Below are 19,497 nucleotides of genomic sequence, written 5' to 3'. Positions count from 1 at the left end.
TCACAGATTTTTCTACTAGCTATGAGTTTTCACAAGAAGATATCCAACCAAATATTTAGAACAAGAGGGGTCCTGCTGTCTACTGGAGAGCAGAAAACAGTATCTTTTCCCTGTCACTGCAGGGTGGAGTGTTACGACGGAAGGAGAGGACTTGTGATCGTGAGCAGCTTCTGTCCTGAGCTTATTTATCTAACACAGGAGACATCTTTATCAGCCCGAGTCCCTGTTGCTGAGAAGCGCCAGCTGTATGTGCAGATCTCAGAGGGAGGCGTTTATACAACTCAGTTACCACACAGCATAAAGTGCTGCTCTCAGCCCCATTTAGAGCTTCTTTTGTCCTTTTCTTCTTTTTTTTTTCCCTTTATTTTCTTTAAGAGACAGGGTGTCGCTCTGTCACCCAGGCTAGAGTGCAGTGGTCCAATCATCTGCTGCTCACTGAAGCTTCAAAATCCTGGGCTCCAGGGATCCTCTCACCTTAACCTCCCAAGGAGCCAGGACTACAGGTATGTGCTACCATGCCCGGCTAATTTTTGTTCATTTTTCGTAGAGGCAGAGTCTCACTATGTTGTCCGGATTGGTCTCAGACTCCTGGCCTCAAGCAATACTCTCGCCTTGGCTTCCCATATCACTGGGATTACAGGCATGAGCAACAGCGCCTGGCTTCTTTTGTCCTCTTCAAGCCACCTCTTTAATTTCTGCTAAGGAGGGAGAACTAGCCTCTTCTCTAAATTTTTATGGAGAGGTGCAGTGGCTCACACCTTTAATCCCAGCCCTTTTGGAGGCTAAGATGGGAGGATTGCTTGAGGCCAGGAATTCAAGACCAGATGGGGTAACAAAGTGAGACTCCCCACCATCTCTACAAAATTTTTTTTAAAAGTCAGTACTTTGGGAGACCAAGGCAGGCAGATCACCTGAGGTCAGGAGTTCAAGACCAGCCTGACTAACATGGGGAAACCCCATCTCTACAAAAATACAAAAAAATTAGCCGGGCATGATGGTGGATGCCTGTAATTCCAACTTGGGAGGCAGTGGCAGGAGAATCACTTTAACCCGGGAGGCAGAGGTTGCAGTGAGGCGAGATTGTGCCACTGCACCCCAGCCTGGGCAACAGAGCGAGACTCTGTCTCCAAGAAAAAAAACAAAAAACAAAAATTAGACTGGGCACAGTGGCTCACGCCTGTAATCCCAGCACTTTAGCAGGCCAAGGCAGGCGAATCACCTGAGGTTAGATGTTCAAGACCAGCCTGGCCCATATGGTCTTGTGAAACCCCATCTCTACTGAAAATACAAAAATTAGATGCAGTAGCACGTGCCTGTAATCCCAGCTACTCAGGAGGCTGAGGCAGAAGAACAGATTGAACCTGGGATGCGGAGGTTGCAGTGAGCTGAAATGGTGCCAATGCACTCCAGCCTGGGCAACAGAGCGAGACTCCACCTCAAAATTAGCTGGGCATGGTGGTGGGCGTCTGCAATCCCAGCAACTCAGGAGGCTGAGGCAGGAGAATCACTTGAACCTAGGAGGCAGAGGTCATAGTGAGCCGAGATTGCACCACTGTACTCCAGCCTGGACAACAGAGTGAGATTCCATTTCAATAATAAAAATAAAATAATAATAATAATACATTTTTAATTAGCTGGGCATGGTGGAACATGCCTGTAGTCCCAGCTACTTGGGAGGCTGAGGTGGGAGGATCTCTTGAGCCTAGAAAGTGGAGGTTGCAGTGAACTCAGATTGTGTCACTGCCCTCCAGACTGGGCAACAGAGCAAGACCGTGTGCGAAAATAAATAAATAAATACATAAGAAATAAATAAAATAAATAAAGTTGTAAAAAGTTAACATCAGGCCGGGCACGGTAGCTCACACCTGTAATCCCAGCACTTCGGGAAGCCAAAGTGGATGGGTCATTTGAGGTCAGGAGTTTGAGAGCTGCCTGGCCAACATGGTGAAACCCTGCCTCTACTTAAAATACAAAAATTAGCCGGGCATGGTGGTGGGCACCAGCTACTCAGAAGGCTGAGGCAGGAAGATTGTGTGAACCCAGGAAGCAGAGGTTGCAGTGAGCCGAGATTCCACCACTATACTCTAGCCACTCCAGCCTGGGCAACAGAGTGAGACTCAGTCTCAAAAAAAAAAAAGTTAAATTTAAAAAAGTTGATCCAAGGATATTAAATGTCTTAATATCCTTGGATTAACTTTCATCATAAGCTAGACCATTATATGAGATATATAAATAATGATATAAAAAAGAAATATATAATATAAATTATATATACATATATATCATTTCTACTTAGGTTCTTCAAACATCAGGTGCTCTACCATTTTGCTTTAAGTGAAAACTAAATAAAAAGGAGAAAATGGGAAGAAATTACTTAATGGGTATGAAATTTTATTTTAGAGTACTGGAACTGTTTGGAACCAGACAGAGGTGGTGATTAGGCAACTTTGTGAATGCCACTGAGTTGTTGATTTATTTTTTTGAGCACAGTTTTGCTCTGTCACCCAAGCTGTAGTGCAGTGGCACAATCACAGCTCACTGCAGAATCGACCTCCTGGACTCCAGTGATCCTCTTACCTCAGCCTCCCAAGTAGCTAGGGCTACAGGCCAGTGTCACCACATCTGTCTAATTTGGATTTTTCTGTTGTTATTTTTTGTTTTTAGTAGAAACAAGGTCTTGCTATGTTACCCAGGCTGTTCTCAAACTCCTAAGCTCAAGTGATTCTCCTGCCTTGGTCTCCCAAAGTTCTGGGATTAGAAACGTGAGCTACTGTGCCTGGCAAGAATTGTTCACTTTTTTTTTTTAAAGACAACGTCTCACTCTGTTGCCCAGACTGGAGTGCAGTGTCACTATCTCAGGTCACCGCCAATTTCGCCCCTCGAGTAAAAGCAATTAGTCTGCCTCAGCCTCCAAAGTAGCTAGAAGCACAGGTGCCCATGCCCAGCAAAGTTTTTGGTTTTTTTTTTGAGATGGAGTTTCGCTCTTGTGACCCAGGCTGGAGTGCAATGGCGCAATCTCGGCTCACCGCAACCTCCGCCTCCTGGGTTCAGGCCATTCTCCTGCCTCTGCCTCCCGAGTAGCTAGGATTACAGGCACGTGCCACCATGCCCAGCTAATTTTTTTTGTATTTTTAGTAGAAATGGGGTTTTATTATATGGCCAGGCTGGACTTAAACTCCTGACCTCAGATGATCCACCTGCCTTGGCCTCCCAAAGTACTGGGATTACAGGCATGAGCTACTGTGCCCAGCCAGGAATTGTTCATTTATAAATAGTTTTATATTATGTGAATTTCACCTTGATAAATTTTCTTAAATTTAAAAAACCTAAATGATACATTTCTTCCCTCTATTATGCTTACCATATATTATTTCAAAATACTAGCATGTTATGTTTATTGATACTTGTGTTCTTAATACAAAAATTATCATTACCTGCATTGTCAGACTTTAGCATTTTAATTTCTTCTGTTTTCACTTTCAGATTCTCTTTGAGGACCGCATTTTCACAGTTTAGCCTGGAAAAAATAACTGAAACATTAATACTTCCTTGCTGAGTGAAACTATTTTTATTGCCATAATTGGAACACAAAAATCTAAATATAGTTTTTCCTACTTCAAAAGAGTCTGAAATTAACATGTATCATAAAAATAAAAACAATTTAAAGGAATATAGTCAGCGTTTTTGTTGTTGTTTTTTTTTTGAGACCGAGTCTCACTCTGTTTCCCAGGCTGAGGTGGCACAATCTCATCTCAAACTCTGCAAACTCTGCCTGGCGGGTTCAAATGATTCTCCTGCCTCAGCTTCCCAAGTAACTAGGATTATAGGCAGCTGCCACCACACCCGGCTAATTTTTGTATTTTAGTAGAGATAAGGTTTCACTATGTTGGCCGGGCTGGTCTCAAACTCCTGACCTCAAGTGATCTACCCACCTTGGCCTGCCTAAGTGCTGGGATTACAGGTGTGAGTGACTGTGCCCAGCCTAAACATACGCTTAACGTATCTTAGTTGAGACATAATCAGAACCAGAAATATTTCTAATTCTGCATACTCATTCTCTTTACTTAATAACCATTTGATATATCTATATGCTTAGGTTACCTTCAGAAACTTACATACATAGGCTGTCATGTAAACTATTGACTTTGGGTAGTAATGATATATCAACACTGGTCATTAAAAATGTACCACTCTGGTGGGGGATGTTGATAGTGGGGGAGGCTGTGTATATGGGAAATCCATGTACCTTCTGCTCAATTTTGCTGTGAACCTATAAATGCTCTAAAAAAGAAAACCAACAAAGTATTTCATGGAAAAAAAAAAAGATACATAGGGTACACTCACGTTCCTAGCAGCATCATGTAAAATAGCCAAAGGTAGAGGTAACTCAAGTGTCCATCAGGGATGAATGGATAAACAAAATGGGGAACCTGGCCATAAAGTGTATAATTAAAAGTTATTAAATAAACTCACACTAATAAAAGAGTTGTTCCAAAGATATGTTTTCTCTCTTTGGAGCTGATTATCAGAACATAAAAATTTGCCATCTTGGGCTGGGCATGGTGGCTCACACCTGTAATCCCAGCACTTTGGGAGGCAAGGCAGGCAGATCACCTGAGATCAGGAGTTTGAGATCAGCCTGACCAATATGAAGAAACCCCATCTCCACTAAAAATACAGTATTAGGCTGGGCACATTGGCTCACGCCTGTAATCCTAGCACTTCGGGAAGCCATGGTAGGCAGACCACCTAAGGTCAGGAGTTCAAGACCAGCCTGGCCAACATGGCAAAACCCTGTCTCTACTAAAAATACAAAAATCAGCTTGGCATGGTGGTGGGCGCCTGTAATCCCAGCTACTCAGGAGGCTGAGGCAGGAGAATCGTTTAAACTCAAGAGGTGGAAGATGCAGTGAGCTGAAATGGCGCCACTGCACTCCAGCCTGGGCAATAAGAGCAAAACTCCATCTAAAAAAAAAAAAAAGTAGCCAGGCGTGGCAGTGCACACCTGTAATCCCAGCTACCCAGGAGGCTAAGGCAGGTGGATCACCTGAGGCTGGGAGTTCGAGATCAGAGTGACTAAGATGGGAGGCTAAGATGGAGGATTGCTTGAGGCCAGGAGAAACTCTATCTCCACTAAAAATACAAAATTAGCCAGGAGTGGTGGTGCATGCCTGTAATCCCAGCTACTCGGGAGGCTGAGGCAGGAGAATCACTTGAACCCGGGAGGCAGAGGTTGCAGTGAGCCAAGATTGTGCCATTGTACTCCAGCCTGGACGAGAGCGAAACTCCGTCTCAAAAAAAAAAAAAAAAATTTGGCTGGGTGCAGTGGCTCACGCCTGTAATCCCAGCACTTTGGGAGGCCAACACAGATGGATCACAAGGTCAAGAGATGGAGACTATCCCGGCCAACATGGCGAAACCCCATCTCTACTAAAAACACAAAAAAATTAGCTGAGCATGGTGGCACATGCCTGTCGTCCCGGCTACTCAGGAGGCTGAGGCAGGAAAATTGCTTGAATATAGGAGGTAGAGGTTGTAGTGAGCCAAGATCGAGCCACTGCCCTCCAGCCTTGTGACAGAGTGAGACTCTGTCTTAAAAAAAAAAAAATTTACCATGTTAACCATCCTATTTTTTTTTTTTTAGGAAGGGAGGAAGGCAGGAAGGGAGGAAAGGAGGAAGGGAGGGAGGAAGGAGGGAAGGGAGGGGAGGGGAGGGGAGGGAGGAAATCAAGCAATGAGAGAGACATTGCCAACCTGGATCTAGAGGTCTACAAGTTGATTTCTTTTTTTTCTTTTTTTGAGAGAAGGAAAGAAAAAAAAGGAGTGAAGGAGAGAAAGAAGGAGGAAGAAAAAGAGGGAGAGAGAATGGAAATGTTGCTTTATTCTAAAAATGGGTATTAATAGTGGCCAATCAATATTTCATTTAAACCTATGAGTAGGTGTGATGTGGTATTGACAAGAATGTATATTTTGTATATTTAAAGTGGAGAGCTCTATAAATATTTATTAAGTTTACTTGTTCCAAATCTGAGTTAGAGTCCTTGATATCCCTATTAATTTTCTGTCTCATTGAGTCTAAGTCTCTACGTATATGGGTGTTAGTATCGTTAGCTCTTGTTGTTGCATTGATCCTTTTACCACTATATCTTTGTTGCTTTAAAATCTATTTTATCAGATACGAGGTTTGCAACTCCTGCTTTTTATTTATTTATTTATTTTTGCTCTCTATTTGATTGGTAAATCTTTCTCCATCCCTTTGAGTCTTTGTGTATCCTTGCATGTGAAATGGGTCTGGATGTAACATGCTGTTGGGTTTTGGCTGTGTCTTTTGATTGGGGGATTTAGTCAATTTAAATTTAGGATTACTGCCATTTGATGTTAACTGGCTGTTTTATCCATTCGTTGATGTAAATTCTTCTTTATGTTGATGCTCTTTACTTTTTGGTATATTTTTAGAAAGGCTAATACTGGTTGTTTCTTTCTATGTGTAATGCTTCTTTCAGAAGTTCTTGTAAAGCAGGACTGGTGGTAATAAAATCTCTGAGTACTTGCTTGTTCATAAAAGATTTTATTTCTCCTTCAGTTGAGAAGCTTAGTTTGGCTGGATATGAAATTCTGGGTTGAAGGTTCTATTCTTTAAGGATGTTGAATATCAGCTCCCACTCTCTTCTGGCTTGTAGGGTTTCTGCTGAGAGATCTGCAGTCTAATAGGCTTCCCTTTGTGGGTAACCTGACCTTTCTCTCTGGCTGCCCTCAGTATTTTCTCCTCCATTTCAACCCTGGTGAATCTAATGATTATGTGCCTTGGGGTTGCTCTACTTGAGGAATATCTTTGTGGTGTTCTCTGTATTGCCTGGGGTTGAATATTGTCCTGCTTTGCTAGTTTAGGAAAATTTTCCTGAATAATATCCTGAAGAATATTTTCCAGCTTGGATTCATCCTCTCCATCGCATTCAGGTACACCTATCAAACGTAAATTTGGTCTTTTCACATAGTCCCACATTTCTTGGAGACTTTGCTCATTCTTTTTTATCCTTTTTTCTCTAATCTTGTCTTCTCATTTTATTTCATTAAGTTGGACTTTGACCTCTGATATCCTTTCTTCTGCTTGATCAATTTGAGTGTTTAAACCTGTGCATACTTCTCGGAGTTCTTGTATTGTATTCTTCAGTTCCATTAATTCATTTATATTCCTCTCTAAGTTGTCTATTCTCATTAGGAGTTCATCAAACCTTTTTTCAAAGTTCTTAGTTTCTTTACATTGGGCTACAACATGTTCTTTTAACTCACAGAAGTTTCTTATTATCCATCTTCTGAAGCCTGATTCTGTTAATGGGATGCGCTCCTTCTCCATCAAGTCTTGTTCCCTTGTTGATGAGGAACTGTGATCCTCTTTAGAGGGAGAGGCATTCTGATTTTGAGTATTCTCAGCCTTTTTACACTGGTTTCTTCCCATCATTGTAAATTTATCCACCTGTCATCTTTGTAATTACCAACTTTCAAATTAGGTCTCTGAGTGGACGTCCAAGTTGTTAATTCCCAGGGCCGAAATATGAGCAACCCACTGCGCCGGCCAAAACAGCGGCATTAAGACTGATGGTGCTTTTCTGCCTGGAATCTCCTGTCTGGCTTCCTTCTTGAGTCCATAATAGGCGACTCTGCCTTCCCGGAGCTCCAAACCTCGGTCAGAAGGGGAACCAGTCCCGTTTACTCTGCACCAAGAGCTGCCATGCCCAGGTGCTGGCAAAACTGCTGCGCCGGCCACAAGAGTCATGCTGGAGACCCATGCGGCTCCTCCAAACCTCGGTCAGAAGGGGAACCAGTCCCGTTTACTCTGCACCGAGAGCTGCCGCGCCAAGGTGCTGGCGAAACCACTGCGCCGGCCACAAGAGTCGCGCTGGCGACCTGTGCAGCTCCTCCACTGGGAATCTTCTGCTCCGTGAGCGACCAAAATTTGTCTGAAAGTGTGGCGTCCTCTCGTTCTCTGCAATTTCACTGGGAGCTGCAATCCCGAAATGTTAGCGATCAGCCATCTTGGATCATTCCCCAACCATCCTATTTTTAATCTTTTTTTTTTGTAACAAGATGAGGGTCTTGATATGTCATCTAGGCTGATTTTGAACTCCTGGACCAAAGTAGTCCTCCCACCTCAGGCTCCCAAAGTGCTGAAATTACAGGTGTGAGCCATCATGACCAGTCCCACAAAAGATTTTGTTTGAAAAAAACCAAATAGTTCCAATTCTAAAATAATTCTTTTTTTTTTTGAGATGGAGTTTCGTTGTTGTTACCCAGACTGGAGTGCAATGCCACGATCTCGGCTCACCACAACCTCAGCCTCCTGGGTTTAAGCAATTCTCCTGCCTCAGCCTCCCGAATAGCTAGGACTATAGGCGTGCACCACCATGCCCAGCTAATTTTTGTATTTTTAGTAGAGACAGGGTTTCACCTTGTTGACCAGGATAGTCTCGATCCCTTGATCTTGTGATCCGCCCACCTCAGCCTCCCAAAGTGCTGAGATTATAGGCGTAAGCCACCAGGCCTAGCCTTGTTTTGTTTTATTTTTGAGACCGAGACTCTCTCTGACATCCTGGCTAGAGTGCAGTGGTGTGATCACAGCTCATTGCAACCTCCAACTCCCCAGTTCAAGTAATCCTCCCCACATCGACTTTCCACATAGCTGGGGCTACAGGTGCAAGCCACCATACCGAGCTAGTTTTTGTTGTGTTGTACAGATAGGGTTTCACTATGTTGGCCAGGCTAGTCTCAAACTCCTGGGCTCAAGTGATCCTCCTGCCTTGGCTTCCCAAAGTGCTGGGATTATAGGCGTGAGCCACCGCACTCAGCCTATGCAATTTTTTTTTTTTAAAGAAAATTAACACGGCCGGGCGTGGTGGTTCATGCCTGTAATCCAAGCACTTTGGAGGCCAAAATGGGCGGATCACCTGAGGTCGGGAGTTCAAGATCAACATGGTGAAACCCCGTCTTTTTTAAAAAAAAAAAAAAAGAAAAGAAAAAAAGAAAGAAAATTAACACTATGCTGTTAAAAGAAAGTCACTAAGGGGGGGGAAGTAAGAAAATTAACACTAACAGAAAAATATGCAAGTATTAAGTGGATAAGCAATACAAATTTTATAATCTTTTGCACTTAGTTCAAAGAAGAAAGCATAAATCACTTTTGAATTACATACATTTTAAAGATTTTCAAAGAAAAATAATAGAGCAATATACAAACCTGTCATATTTTTGGGTCCAAGATTCTTCTATATTTCTAAATCTATTATGATCAAATTCTATTTCCCACTGCAAGGCATTTATTTCCTACAGAAATAAAATAGTATCTTCATGGCAAATTACTACAAATAAATCATTTCAGGACATTGTGAATAGCTGAAATAAATTCTATAATCAGTCCACAGAAATGGTTTAAAGAGAAAAAATTAACTATTGCTCAAAAAGTGTCTATGACATTTGTAAACATATATAACATGCCTCTTTAGCACTCAAAACAACTCTGCCAAAACTCACTTAATATTGAAAAAACTCAAATTGTTTGGCTTCAGAATTTGCTGGATTGCTACACCTGGATTTCTCAGTGCCCACCTCCACCGCAAGTAGAGACCTCAAGCAAAATCTAGTCCTGGAAATCTTAGCTCAATGGTCCCACCAAGGGAGAATACACCAGGCATAGGAGACGTGACCATCTAGGATGATTCCTAACTACCTTTATAGTGAAGATGGGATGGTCAGAAAGACATATGTCCTGCCAGGCAAGGATAAGGATTAAACAAAAAAAATTTTTAAGAAGAAAAATGAGCCAGGCGCTGTGGCTCACACCTATAATCCCAGCACTTTGGCAGGCCAAGGCGGGTGGATCACGAAGTCAAGAGATCAAGACCATACTGGTCAACATGGTGAAACCCCATCTCCACTAAAAATTCAAAAAAATTAGCTGGGCGTGGTGGGGCGCACCTGTAGTCCCAGCTACTTGGGAGGCTGAGGCAGAAGAATTGCTTGAACCCAGGAGGCGGAGGTTGCGGTGAGCCGAGATCGCACCATTGCACACTCCAGCCTAGGTAACAAGAGCAAAACTCCGTCTCAAAAAAAAAAAAAAAAAGAAGAAGAAGAAAAAGAAGAAGAAAAATGAGAAGTATCAATTTGGCAGGTCTCCTACTACCTTAATATGGGGCGGGGCGGGGGGGAGGGGAATAACCTTAATTCACTGTGCACATGACAATCTGTTTAGCTGTAAACTCCAAAAGGGAAGACCATCAGAACTGAAGCACATCTAGCATAGGGTATGCACAAATGACAGATCCATTAGTATGGTGAATTTTAGGGAAATTACATTAAAGCTTATTGGACTGAATTAAGTCTAGATGAAAACAGCAAATACCTTCTCCAAGGATCTCTTCTGTTCCACAGTTTTTTGAAGCACTGCCTGCGTATGACTTGTGGCTTTGCCAAGTATTGCCTAAGAAAAATAAAACTAGCATCAACATAAATTAAATTTGTAATCACTCCTATGTACGTCACGAAATTCTCTTTTATTTTAAGGCAACAGAAAATTAAGATAAATTGAGATAAGTATTTCACAGTGACCACCTTTTATGGAGAGTCTGATAGTTCAAAAGTCAGATCTTGGTTTGGTTCTTTTCCAATGAATGTGGGAATGAATGAACTTTCCACACAAAGCAAGTGTTCAGAGCACTTTCTATTCATCAGTCAAAAAGTGAAAACCACCTGATATGGTTTGGCTCTGTGTCCTCACCCAAATCTCATCCTGAATTGTACTCCCATAATTCCCACATGTTGTAGGAGGGACCTGGTGGGAGATAATTTGAATCATGGGGGCAGTTTCTCCCATATTTTCGCGGTAGTGAATAAGTCTCATGATTAGTGAATAAGATCTGATGATTTTATCCGGGGTTTCCGCTTTTGTATCTCTCTCATTTTCTCTTGCTGCCACCATGTAAGAAGTGCCTTTTGCCTCCCACCATGATTCTGAGACCTTCCCAGCCATGTGGAACTGTAAGTCCAACTAAACCTCTTTTTCTTACCAGCCTTGAGAATGTATATCTTTATCAAGAGTGTGAAAATAGTAATTTGGGACCAGTAGAGTGGGGCATTACTGAAAAGGCACCCAAAAATATGGAAGCAACTTTGGAACTGGGGAACAGGCAGAGGGTGGAACAGTTCGGAGGGCTCAGAAGAAGAGAGGAAAACACGGGAAAGTTTGAAACTTTCTAGAGACTTACAGAGTGACCTTGATAGAAATACTGATAATGACATGGACAATGAAATCCAGGCTGAGGTGGTCTCAGACAGAGAGGAGGAATTTGTTGGGAACTGGAGCAAAGGTGGCTTTTATTATGTTTCAGCAAAGAGATTTGTGGCATTTTGCCTTGCCCTAGAGATTTATGAAACTTTGAACTTGAGAGAGATAATAATGTAGGGCATCTGGTGGGAGAAATTTCTAAACAGCATTTAAAATGTGACTTCGCTACTGTAAAGGCATTCAGTTTTAAAAGGGAAGCAGAGCATAAAAGTTCGGAAAATTTGTAGGCTGACGAGATAGAAAAAAAAAAAAATCCCATTTTCTAAGGATAAATTTAAGCCAGCTGCAGATATTTGCATAAGTAACAAGAAGCTGAATATTAATCCCCAAGACAATGGGGAAAATGTCTCCAGGGCATGTCAGAGACCTTTGCGGCAACTTCTTCCATCACCAACCCCAGAAGTCTAGAAGGAAAAAATAGTTTCATGGGCAGGGCCTAGGATCCCCATGCTCTGTGCAGTATAGAGACTTGGTGCCCTGCATCCCAGCCGCTCTAGCGGTGGCTGAAAGGGGCCAAGGTACAGCTTGGGCCATGGCTACAGAGTGCAAGTCCTAAGCCTCGGCAGCTTCCACATGTTGTTGAACCTGTGGGTACTGAGAAGTCAAGAACTGGGGTTTGGGAACCTCCACTAGATTTCAGACAATGTATGGAAACACCTGAACGTCCAGGCTGAAGTTTCCTGCAGGGCCAGGGCCCTCATGGAGAATCTCTGCTAGGGCACTTCAGAAGGGAAATGTGGGGTTGGAGCCCCGACATAGAGTCCCTATTGCAGCACCACCTAGTGGAGTTGTGAGAAGAGGGCCACCGTTCTCCAGACCCCAGAATGGTAGATCCACCCATGGCTTACACTGTGCATCTGAAAAGCTGCAGAATCTCAATGCCAGCCTGTGAAAGCAGCGGGGAGAGAGACTGTACCCTGCAAAGTTACAGGGGCGGAGCTGCCCAAGGCCATGGGAACCCACCTCTTGCATCAATCAGTGTTACCTGGATGTGAGACCTGGAGTCAAAGGAGATAATTTTGGAGCTTTAAAATTTGACTGCCCTGCTAGATTTTAGACTAGCATGAACCCTGTAACCCCATTGTTTTGGCCAATTTCTCCTACTTGGAACAGCTATATTTATCCAATACCTATACCCCCATTGTATCTGGAAAATAACTAGCTTGCTTTTGATTTTACTGGCTCATAGGCAGAAGGGACTTGCTTGTCTCAGATAAGACTTTGGACTGCGGACTTTTGGGTTAATACTTAAATGAGATAAGAGTTTGGGAGACAGTTGGGAAGTCATGACTGGTTTTGAAACGTGAGGACATGAGATTTGGAGGGGCCAGAGGCGGAATGACATGGTTTGGCTCTGTGTCTTCACCCAAATCTCATCTTGAATTGTACTCCCATAATTCCCACATGCTGTGGGAGGGACCCATGGGAGATAATTTGAATCATGGGGGTGGTTTCCCCATACTATTCTCATGGTAGTGAATAAGTTTCATGAGATCTGATGGTTTTATCAGGGGTTTCCACTTTTGCATCTTTCTCATTTTCTCTTGCCACTGCCAGGTAGGAAGTGCCTTTTGCCTCCTGCCATGATTCTGAGGCCTCCCCAGCCATGTGGAACTGTTAAGTCCAATTAAACCTCTTTTTTCCCCAATCTGGAATATGTCTTTATCAGCAGTGTGAAAACAGACTAATACACCACCCAAATGTTCATCCACCGGTGAATACATAAACAAAACATGGTGCATCTAGACAACAGAGTATTACTTGGCAATAAAAAGACAGTACTGATACATGCTATAACATGTATGAACCTCTTAAACATGCTAACTAAATAAATCTCGGTGCAAAAGAATCCAGTCACATATCTTATGATTCTATTTACATGAAATAGAAAAGGCAAATCTACAAACAGAAAGTAATCACTGGGGATGGGAGTAGGAATACAAGGAGTGACTGCTGATGGGCACCAAGTCTCTTTTTTGATGTTGGAAATGTCCTAAAATTAGATTGTAGTGATGGTGGTACAATTCTTACATCTAATAAAAATGAATTGTACTGTACACTTACATGTGAACTTCATAATATATAAATTATAAAGTTCTTAAAAATATACATACCTAAAAAAACCCTCAATTGTATTAAGTCCTTCTGCTTTTGTTTTGAAAGTTAAAACCGCCAGGTTCAGTGGCTCATGCCTGTAATCCCAGCCCTTTGGGAGGCTGAGGTGGGCAGATCATGAGGTCAGGAGATTGAGACCTCCCTGGCCATGGTGAAACCCTGTCTCTACTAAAATATAAAAAATTAGTCAGGCATGGTGGCATGTGCCTGTAGTCCCAGCTACTCAGGAGGCTGAGGCAGGGGAATCACTTGAATCTGGGAGACGGAGTTTGCAGTGAGCCAAGATTGTGCCACTGCACTCCAACCTGGCAAAAGAGCAAGACTCTGTCTTAAAAAAAAAAAGAAAAGAAAAAACAAAGTTAAAACCACACCAACATTATTATTGGAATATGTAAGTGATGAAAGTTTAAAAACAATTTCTTACCATGCTTTGAAGAATTTTCAATGCTTCCTCTTTACCTCTGAGTTGCCTTTGAGATGCCTCAAGTTCAGTTTTTAAAATTTCTACCTCCTGAGGACAGAAAGAAAATTAGTCTTCCTATTTGCAAGATATGCAACCCTAAAATTACCAGTTTGGCTGGTCTACCTTTACCTTTGGCTCAAAGCACTTACAAATGAGGCTGAAAATTCCTCTAGACTTAGTGAGTGAACCAGACATGCTAAAATTGAGAGCCTCAGCCAGGAGCAGTAATCTCAGCACTTTGGAAGGCAAAGGCAGGTGGATCACCTGAGGTCAGGAGTTCACGACCAGCCTGGCCAACAAGGTGAAACCCCGTCTTTACTAAACATACAAAAAATCTGCCAGGCATGGTGGCGCATGCCTATAATCCCAGCTACTCCGGAGGCTAAGGCAGGAGAATCACTTGAACCCGGGAGGCGGAGATTGCAGTGAGCTGAGATTGAGCCACTGTACTCTAGCCTGGGCAACAGAGCAAGACTCTGTTTCAATAAAATAAAATAAAAAAGCTTGGAATGGACTCACACCTGTAATCCCAGCTACTTGGGAGGATGAGGTATGAGAATCGCTTGAACCAGGGAGGTTTTTGAGACAGAGTCACTCTGTCGCCCAGGCTGGAGTGCAGTGGCATGGTCTCAGCTCACTGCAACCTCCACTTCCTAGGCTCAAGTGATTCTCCTGCCTCAGCCTCCCAAGTAGCTGGGATTGCAGGTGTGCATCACTACCACCAGGCTAATTTTTGTATTTTTAGTAGAGATGGGTGTTTCACCATGTTGGCCAGGCTGGTCTTGAACTCCTGACTTCAAATGATCTACCTGCCTCCACCTCCCAAAGTGCTGGGATTACAGGCGTGAGCCACCGTGCCCAGTCCCGGTTGGCTTGCACGTTGTTTACATACTGAGGTTGCAGCTCCTTATGTAAGGAATCAAGGTAAGGAGGCAGCTGCAGGCCCCAATCCAATGACTAGTGTTCTTATAAAATGAAGGCAATGTGGATACAGATTCACAGAGAGAAGGCCATGTGACAGCGGAAGCAGCTGGATTTATGCAGCTACCAACCAAGGAACACTAAGGATTGCAGCAAACATCACAAGCGAGGAAGAGGCAGAGGACTCTTCTCTAAAGCCTGCAGAGGGAGCACTGCTGAAACTTTGGTTTCAAACTTCAGCCTCTAGAACTGAAAGCAGATAGATTTCTGTTGTTCTAAGCCACCAGTATGTGGTACTTTGTCTTGGCAGCCAAATACAGTGGCTTTCACAGGAAGAGACCCAAGCACACACTAAGGTGGGCTTCCTAGTTCTCAAAGGACAGATACTCCTCACAGAAACTGCTATTCCCACCAAGGCAGTGGGCTCCTCAGGCCACCTGAGACTCTGGGCTTCTGACTATAACAAGGTTAAACTAAGTCAGATTGTTAGAAGCTACACATACAGGGAAGGCAGATGGAAAGAAGTTGTAACTTTCTTTCTCAAGGAGAGATTAGAGAAGTGGGGTGGAAAGGAGAACTGGTGGGATCTTTACATGGCAGCTTCTTTAGGAGATGAGGTGGACAAGAAACAGAGGAGGCCAGTTGAAAAGGATGAGCTCTAAAGTGTGGCTCAGTAAGAAAATCTGGAAAGCCACAATTTGCCTTCCACACAGATTTGGTACCATTCAAACAAAATAGCTATCAGTGGACTTTATTCACATGAAAAGTTTTTTCTTTTTCTTTTGGTCTTTTTTTTTTTTTTTTTTTAAATCAAAGATCCCTTACTGGTCCTGTTTCCACGAGTCGCAGTGACCAGGGGAAAAGGGAGAGGAACCAGCCAGCACAGGGGGGTGTCATCTCCACAACATTCCACTTATACACAGAACTAAACAGACAAGCACAGAGTCACCATTACAGTTGGAAGTTAGCAGCATGAGAAGGGGGGGAGGACCGGGTTGGGAGTGGGGGTGTTGTTAAAGAAAACACAGGACCCCCTAAAACTAGGGTGCCTGGTGGGAGGTCTGCTTCAACCCAAGAGGAATCAGAAGATCAAAAGCAGTTTGAGAAGGCCAGTCAGGGAGGGAGGGAGGAGGAAAATCCAGGGAGGAATATCCAGGGAGTGAGGGGTCTGTTTGGCAACTGGGGTGAAGGGATTGCCCTCTCCCTGCTGGGATCCCCTCAGCCCTTCCAGTCTGGCAGATAGGAGGCAGCCTGTAACCCCCAAGGGCAGGTGTGGGGCTGCCAGATGCTCCAAGCAGGGGGCCAGAAGGGGCTCACAAAGGCTTGCCCTCCTAGGAGATGATGGCCCTGCCCCCCTAGCTTCTCTGCCAGGGTGCAGCGGTCCTTGACCTCCTTGTAGGAGTTTGCTTATTCATGCTTAATCTCTGTCAGCTTCTTCTTGATGGCATCCTTGGAGCTGGCATAGATCATTTTGCTCTTAAGGGGCACAGACTTAGAAGCCCAGAAGATAACCAGGTCCTCCTTGCTCTCCTTGGTCTTGTAGGTTGTGTCATAGAGGGCGTAGTGGCAGTCCTTATCTGGCAGCATCTTGATAAAGGTGGCACAGAGGTCATCAACAGTCTGGCCCACATCGCCCACCAGGATCTCCTTGCCCTCCTCCAGGATGACCTTCTTCTTGTCCTTACGCAGGCAGAAGAGTACTACCTTCTTGTGCTTCTTCACCTCCTCTGGTGTTGAAGACTTACACATCTTCATGTCATTGAACACCCTGATGACACCTTAAGAGACAGCCACACTAGAGGCCATGTTTCTGGAAGCAAAAAGGAGAGGGCACAGAGGGCAGCAGAAGACGAGAGCGCTGCAGCCACTGCAGGGACCTGACTGAATTGAGAATTTTTTTTTTTTGGAGACAGAGTTTCACTCTTATTGCCCAGGCTGGAGTGCAATGGCACGATCTCAGCTTACTGAAACCTCCGTCTCCCGGGTTCAAGCGATTCTCCTACCTCAGCCTCACAAATAGCTGGAATCTCAGGCATGTGCCATCACACCTGGCTAATTTTGCATTTTTAGTAGAGACAGGGTTTTTCCATGTTGGTCAGGCTCTGGTCTTGAACTTCCAACCTCAGGTGATCCACCCACCTCGGCCTCCCAAAGTGCTGGGATTACAGGCGTGACCCACTGAACCCAGCCAAGAACCGAGAATTTTATATTAGCCAGATCACCTACCTCTAAAGTTTCATGAAGACATTGCCTTAATTCTTCATTTGACAGTTCTGCATTCAAATCTACTGGTACTGGGGAAGAAAAGAAGCTATTAGGGGAAAATTTTTGAATATTTTAACTAATTAAACATAGGACATTTGTTTACAAATTACCAAATACAGGTAGGTATCCCCTAAATTGCAGAGAAGAAAATTGTAATACACAACTAGATGCAGTGGCTCACGCCTGTAATCCCAGCATTTTGGGAGGCCGAGACGGGTGGATCACTTGAGGTCAGGAGTTCAAGACCAGCCTGGCCAACATGGTGAAACCCCGTCTCTACTAAAAATACAAAAATTAGCTGAGCATGGTGGTGCCAGCCTGTGGTCCCAGCTACTCAAGAGGCTGAGACAGGAGAATCGCTTGAACCCAGGAGGTGGAGGTTGCAGGGAGTGAAGACTGTGCCACTGTACTCTAGCCTGGGTGACAGAGTGACTCCACCTCAAAAAAAAAAAAGTTATAATAGACCAAATCGTGTTAAAAATATGTCGTGTAAAACATTTCACAAATGAAAAGACACATAATGTACTTTTGAACAAAAATATTTTTCAAAAAGGACTCTAAGGATTGCTTGAGGCCAGGAGTTAGAAACAAGCGTAGGCAACACAGACCTCTGTCTTTACAAAACATAAAATAAAAAAATAGCTAGATGTGGTAATGTGCTGGTAGTCCCTGCTACATGGGAGGCTGAGATAGGAGGATCACTTCAGTCCAGGACTTTGAGGCTGCAGTGAGCTGTGACTATACCACTCTAGCCTGAGCAACAAAGCAAGACCATGTTAAAAAAAAGGACTCTAAAAGAACATAGAAAAACATGAATGTTAGTGAGTAAAAGAAATAGATTTTGGTGTTTTGGCTTAAGCTTGAATGGTGTCATAGTATAAACATAAGAAATAACATGGGCCAGGCACAGTGGCTCATGCCTATAATCCCAGCACTTTGGGAGGCCAAGATGGGCAGATCACCTGATGTCAGGAGTTCAAGACCAGCTTGGCCAACATGGTGAAATCCCATCTCTACTAAAAATACAAAAATTAGCCAGACACAGTGGCGCACGCCTGTAGTCCCAGCTACCCAGGAGACTGAGGCAGAATTGCTTGAACCTGGGAGGAGGAGGTTGCAGTGAGCTGAGATTGTGCCACTGGAATCTAGCCTGGGTGACAGAGTAAGATTCTGTCTCAAAATAAATAAATAAATAACATAATCTGAAGGCTGGGCACAGTGGCTCACGCCTGTAATCTCAGCATTTTAGGAGGCTGAGGCGGGCAGATCACCTGAGGTCAGGAGTTCGAGACCAGCCTGTCTGTATGATGAAACCCTGTATCTATTAAAAATACAAAAATCAGCTGGCTGAAGGCTGAAGCAGAAGAATTGCTTGAACCCAGGAGATGGGGGTTGCATTGTGCTGAGATCACACCACTGTGTACTCCAGCTTAGGTGACAGAGCAAAACTCTGTCTCAAAAAAAAAAAAAAAGTCCGGGTGTAGTCGCTCAGGCCTTAATCCCAGCACTCTGGGAGGCGGAGGAGAGTGGATAACCTGAGGTCAGGAGTTCGAGACCAGCCTTGCCTACATGGTGAAACCCTGTCTCTACTAACAAATATAAAAATTAGCTGTGCTTGGTGGTGGGCGCCTGTAATCCCAGCTACTCGGGAGGCTGAGGCATGATAATTGCTTGAACCTGGAGTGAGAGGTTGTGATGAGCCGAGATCACACCACTGCACTCCAGTCTGGGCAATAAGAGTGAAATTCTATCTCGCAAAAAAAAAAAAAAAAAAAGAAAAGAAATAAAGAAAGAAACAACCTGAATATAATCTCTTTCCAAAAAGAATGACTAAAGTCTCCTGTAACTTCAATTATTTGCTCCTTAATATGATCAATTGAGAAGTTAAATTGAGCTCCTAAGAGCTTCATCTTCCGTTCTGTCTCAAAGGCAATAAAAAGGAAAAAAAAAATTAAAGTGGTAAGTTATAAGCAAGAGTATTTTATTGAGAAGAATGTTTACTTTGAAAAAATATTTCTCAAAACAACTTTCTTTGTTATTCTGAACTTTCATTAACATGACAGTATCTAAGACTAAACCTAAATCATGTTTGTACTTTGATGGATAATACAAACTTCCAAGAGGGACAGAGTGACTCTGGGTTGGCAGAGACAAGTTCTGTTCCATTAATACTTGTGGTAGGCAGAATATGATGTCCACATGCCAATTCCCAGAAGCTGTGAACACATGGCAAAAGGGACTTTGCAGATGCAATGAGACTAAGGATTCTAAGACAAGAGAGTACTCTGGATTATCCAAGTGAGTCCAGTGTACTCATAAGAGTCCTTATAAATGAAAGAGGGAGGCGAGAGGGTCAATGTCAGAGTGATAAGATACGAGAAAGACTCAGCCATTGTCT

General features: G+C 43.5%; 1 protein-coding gene and 1 pseudogene across 10 annotated transcripts in view; both read right to left on the bottom strand.

Moving 5' to 3' along the window:
- CCDC125 (coiled-coil domain containing 125) overlaps positions 1-19,497 on the bottom strand; it is a 67,079-nt gene that overhangs the window by 17,871 nt on the left and 29,711 nt on the right. For all 9 annotated transcript variants that reach the window (XM_078365391.1, XM_078365396.1, XM_078365390.1 and 6 more), the window contains 5 exons: positions 17,061-17,128; positions 13,875-13,961; positions 10,394-10,471; positions 9,233-9,318; positions 3,435-3,517 (listed from right to left, as the gene is read on the bottom strand). In XM_078365391.1, coding sequence (XP_078221517.1) covers positions 3,435-3,517; positions 9,233-9,318; positions 10,394-10,471; positions 13,875-13,961; positions 17,061-17,128 — 402 coding nt within the window. The remainder of the gene's footprint in view (positions 1-3,434; positions 3,518-9,232; positions 9,319-10,393; positions 10,472-13,874; positions 13,962-17,060; positions 17,129-19,497) is intronic.
- Positions 16,098-19,497, bottom strand: part of LOC100389609 (cofilin-1 pseudogene) — a 33,111-nt pseudogene continuing 29,711 nt past the window's right edge. Inside the window, exons 4-5 of the transcript XR_013532288.1 lie at positions 17,061-17,128; positions 16,098-16,644 (exon numbers count right to left, since the gene is read on the bottom strand). The product of XR_013532288.1 is annotated as a cofilin-1 pseudogene (transcript). The remainder of the gene's footprint in view (positions 16,645-17,060; positions 17,129-19,497) is intronic.

Source organism: Callithrix jacchus, chromosome 2 (assembly GCF_049354715.1).
Source record: "Callithrix jacchus isolate 240 chromosome 2, calJac240_pri, whole genome shotgun sequence".
NCBI classification, from domain to species: domain Eukaryota; kingdom Metazoa; phylum Chordata; class Mammalia; order Primates; family Cebidae; genus Callithrix; species Callithrix jacchus.
This window is presented reverse-complemented; position numbering and strand designations above follow the sequence as displayed.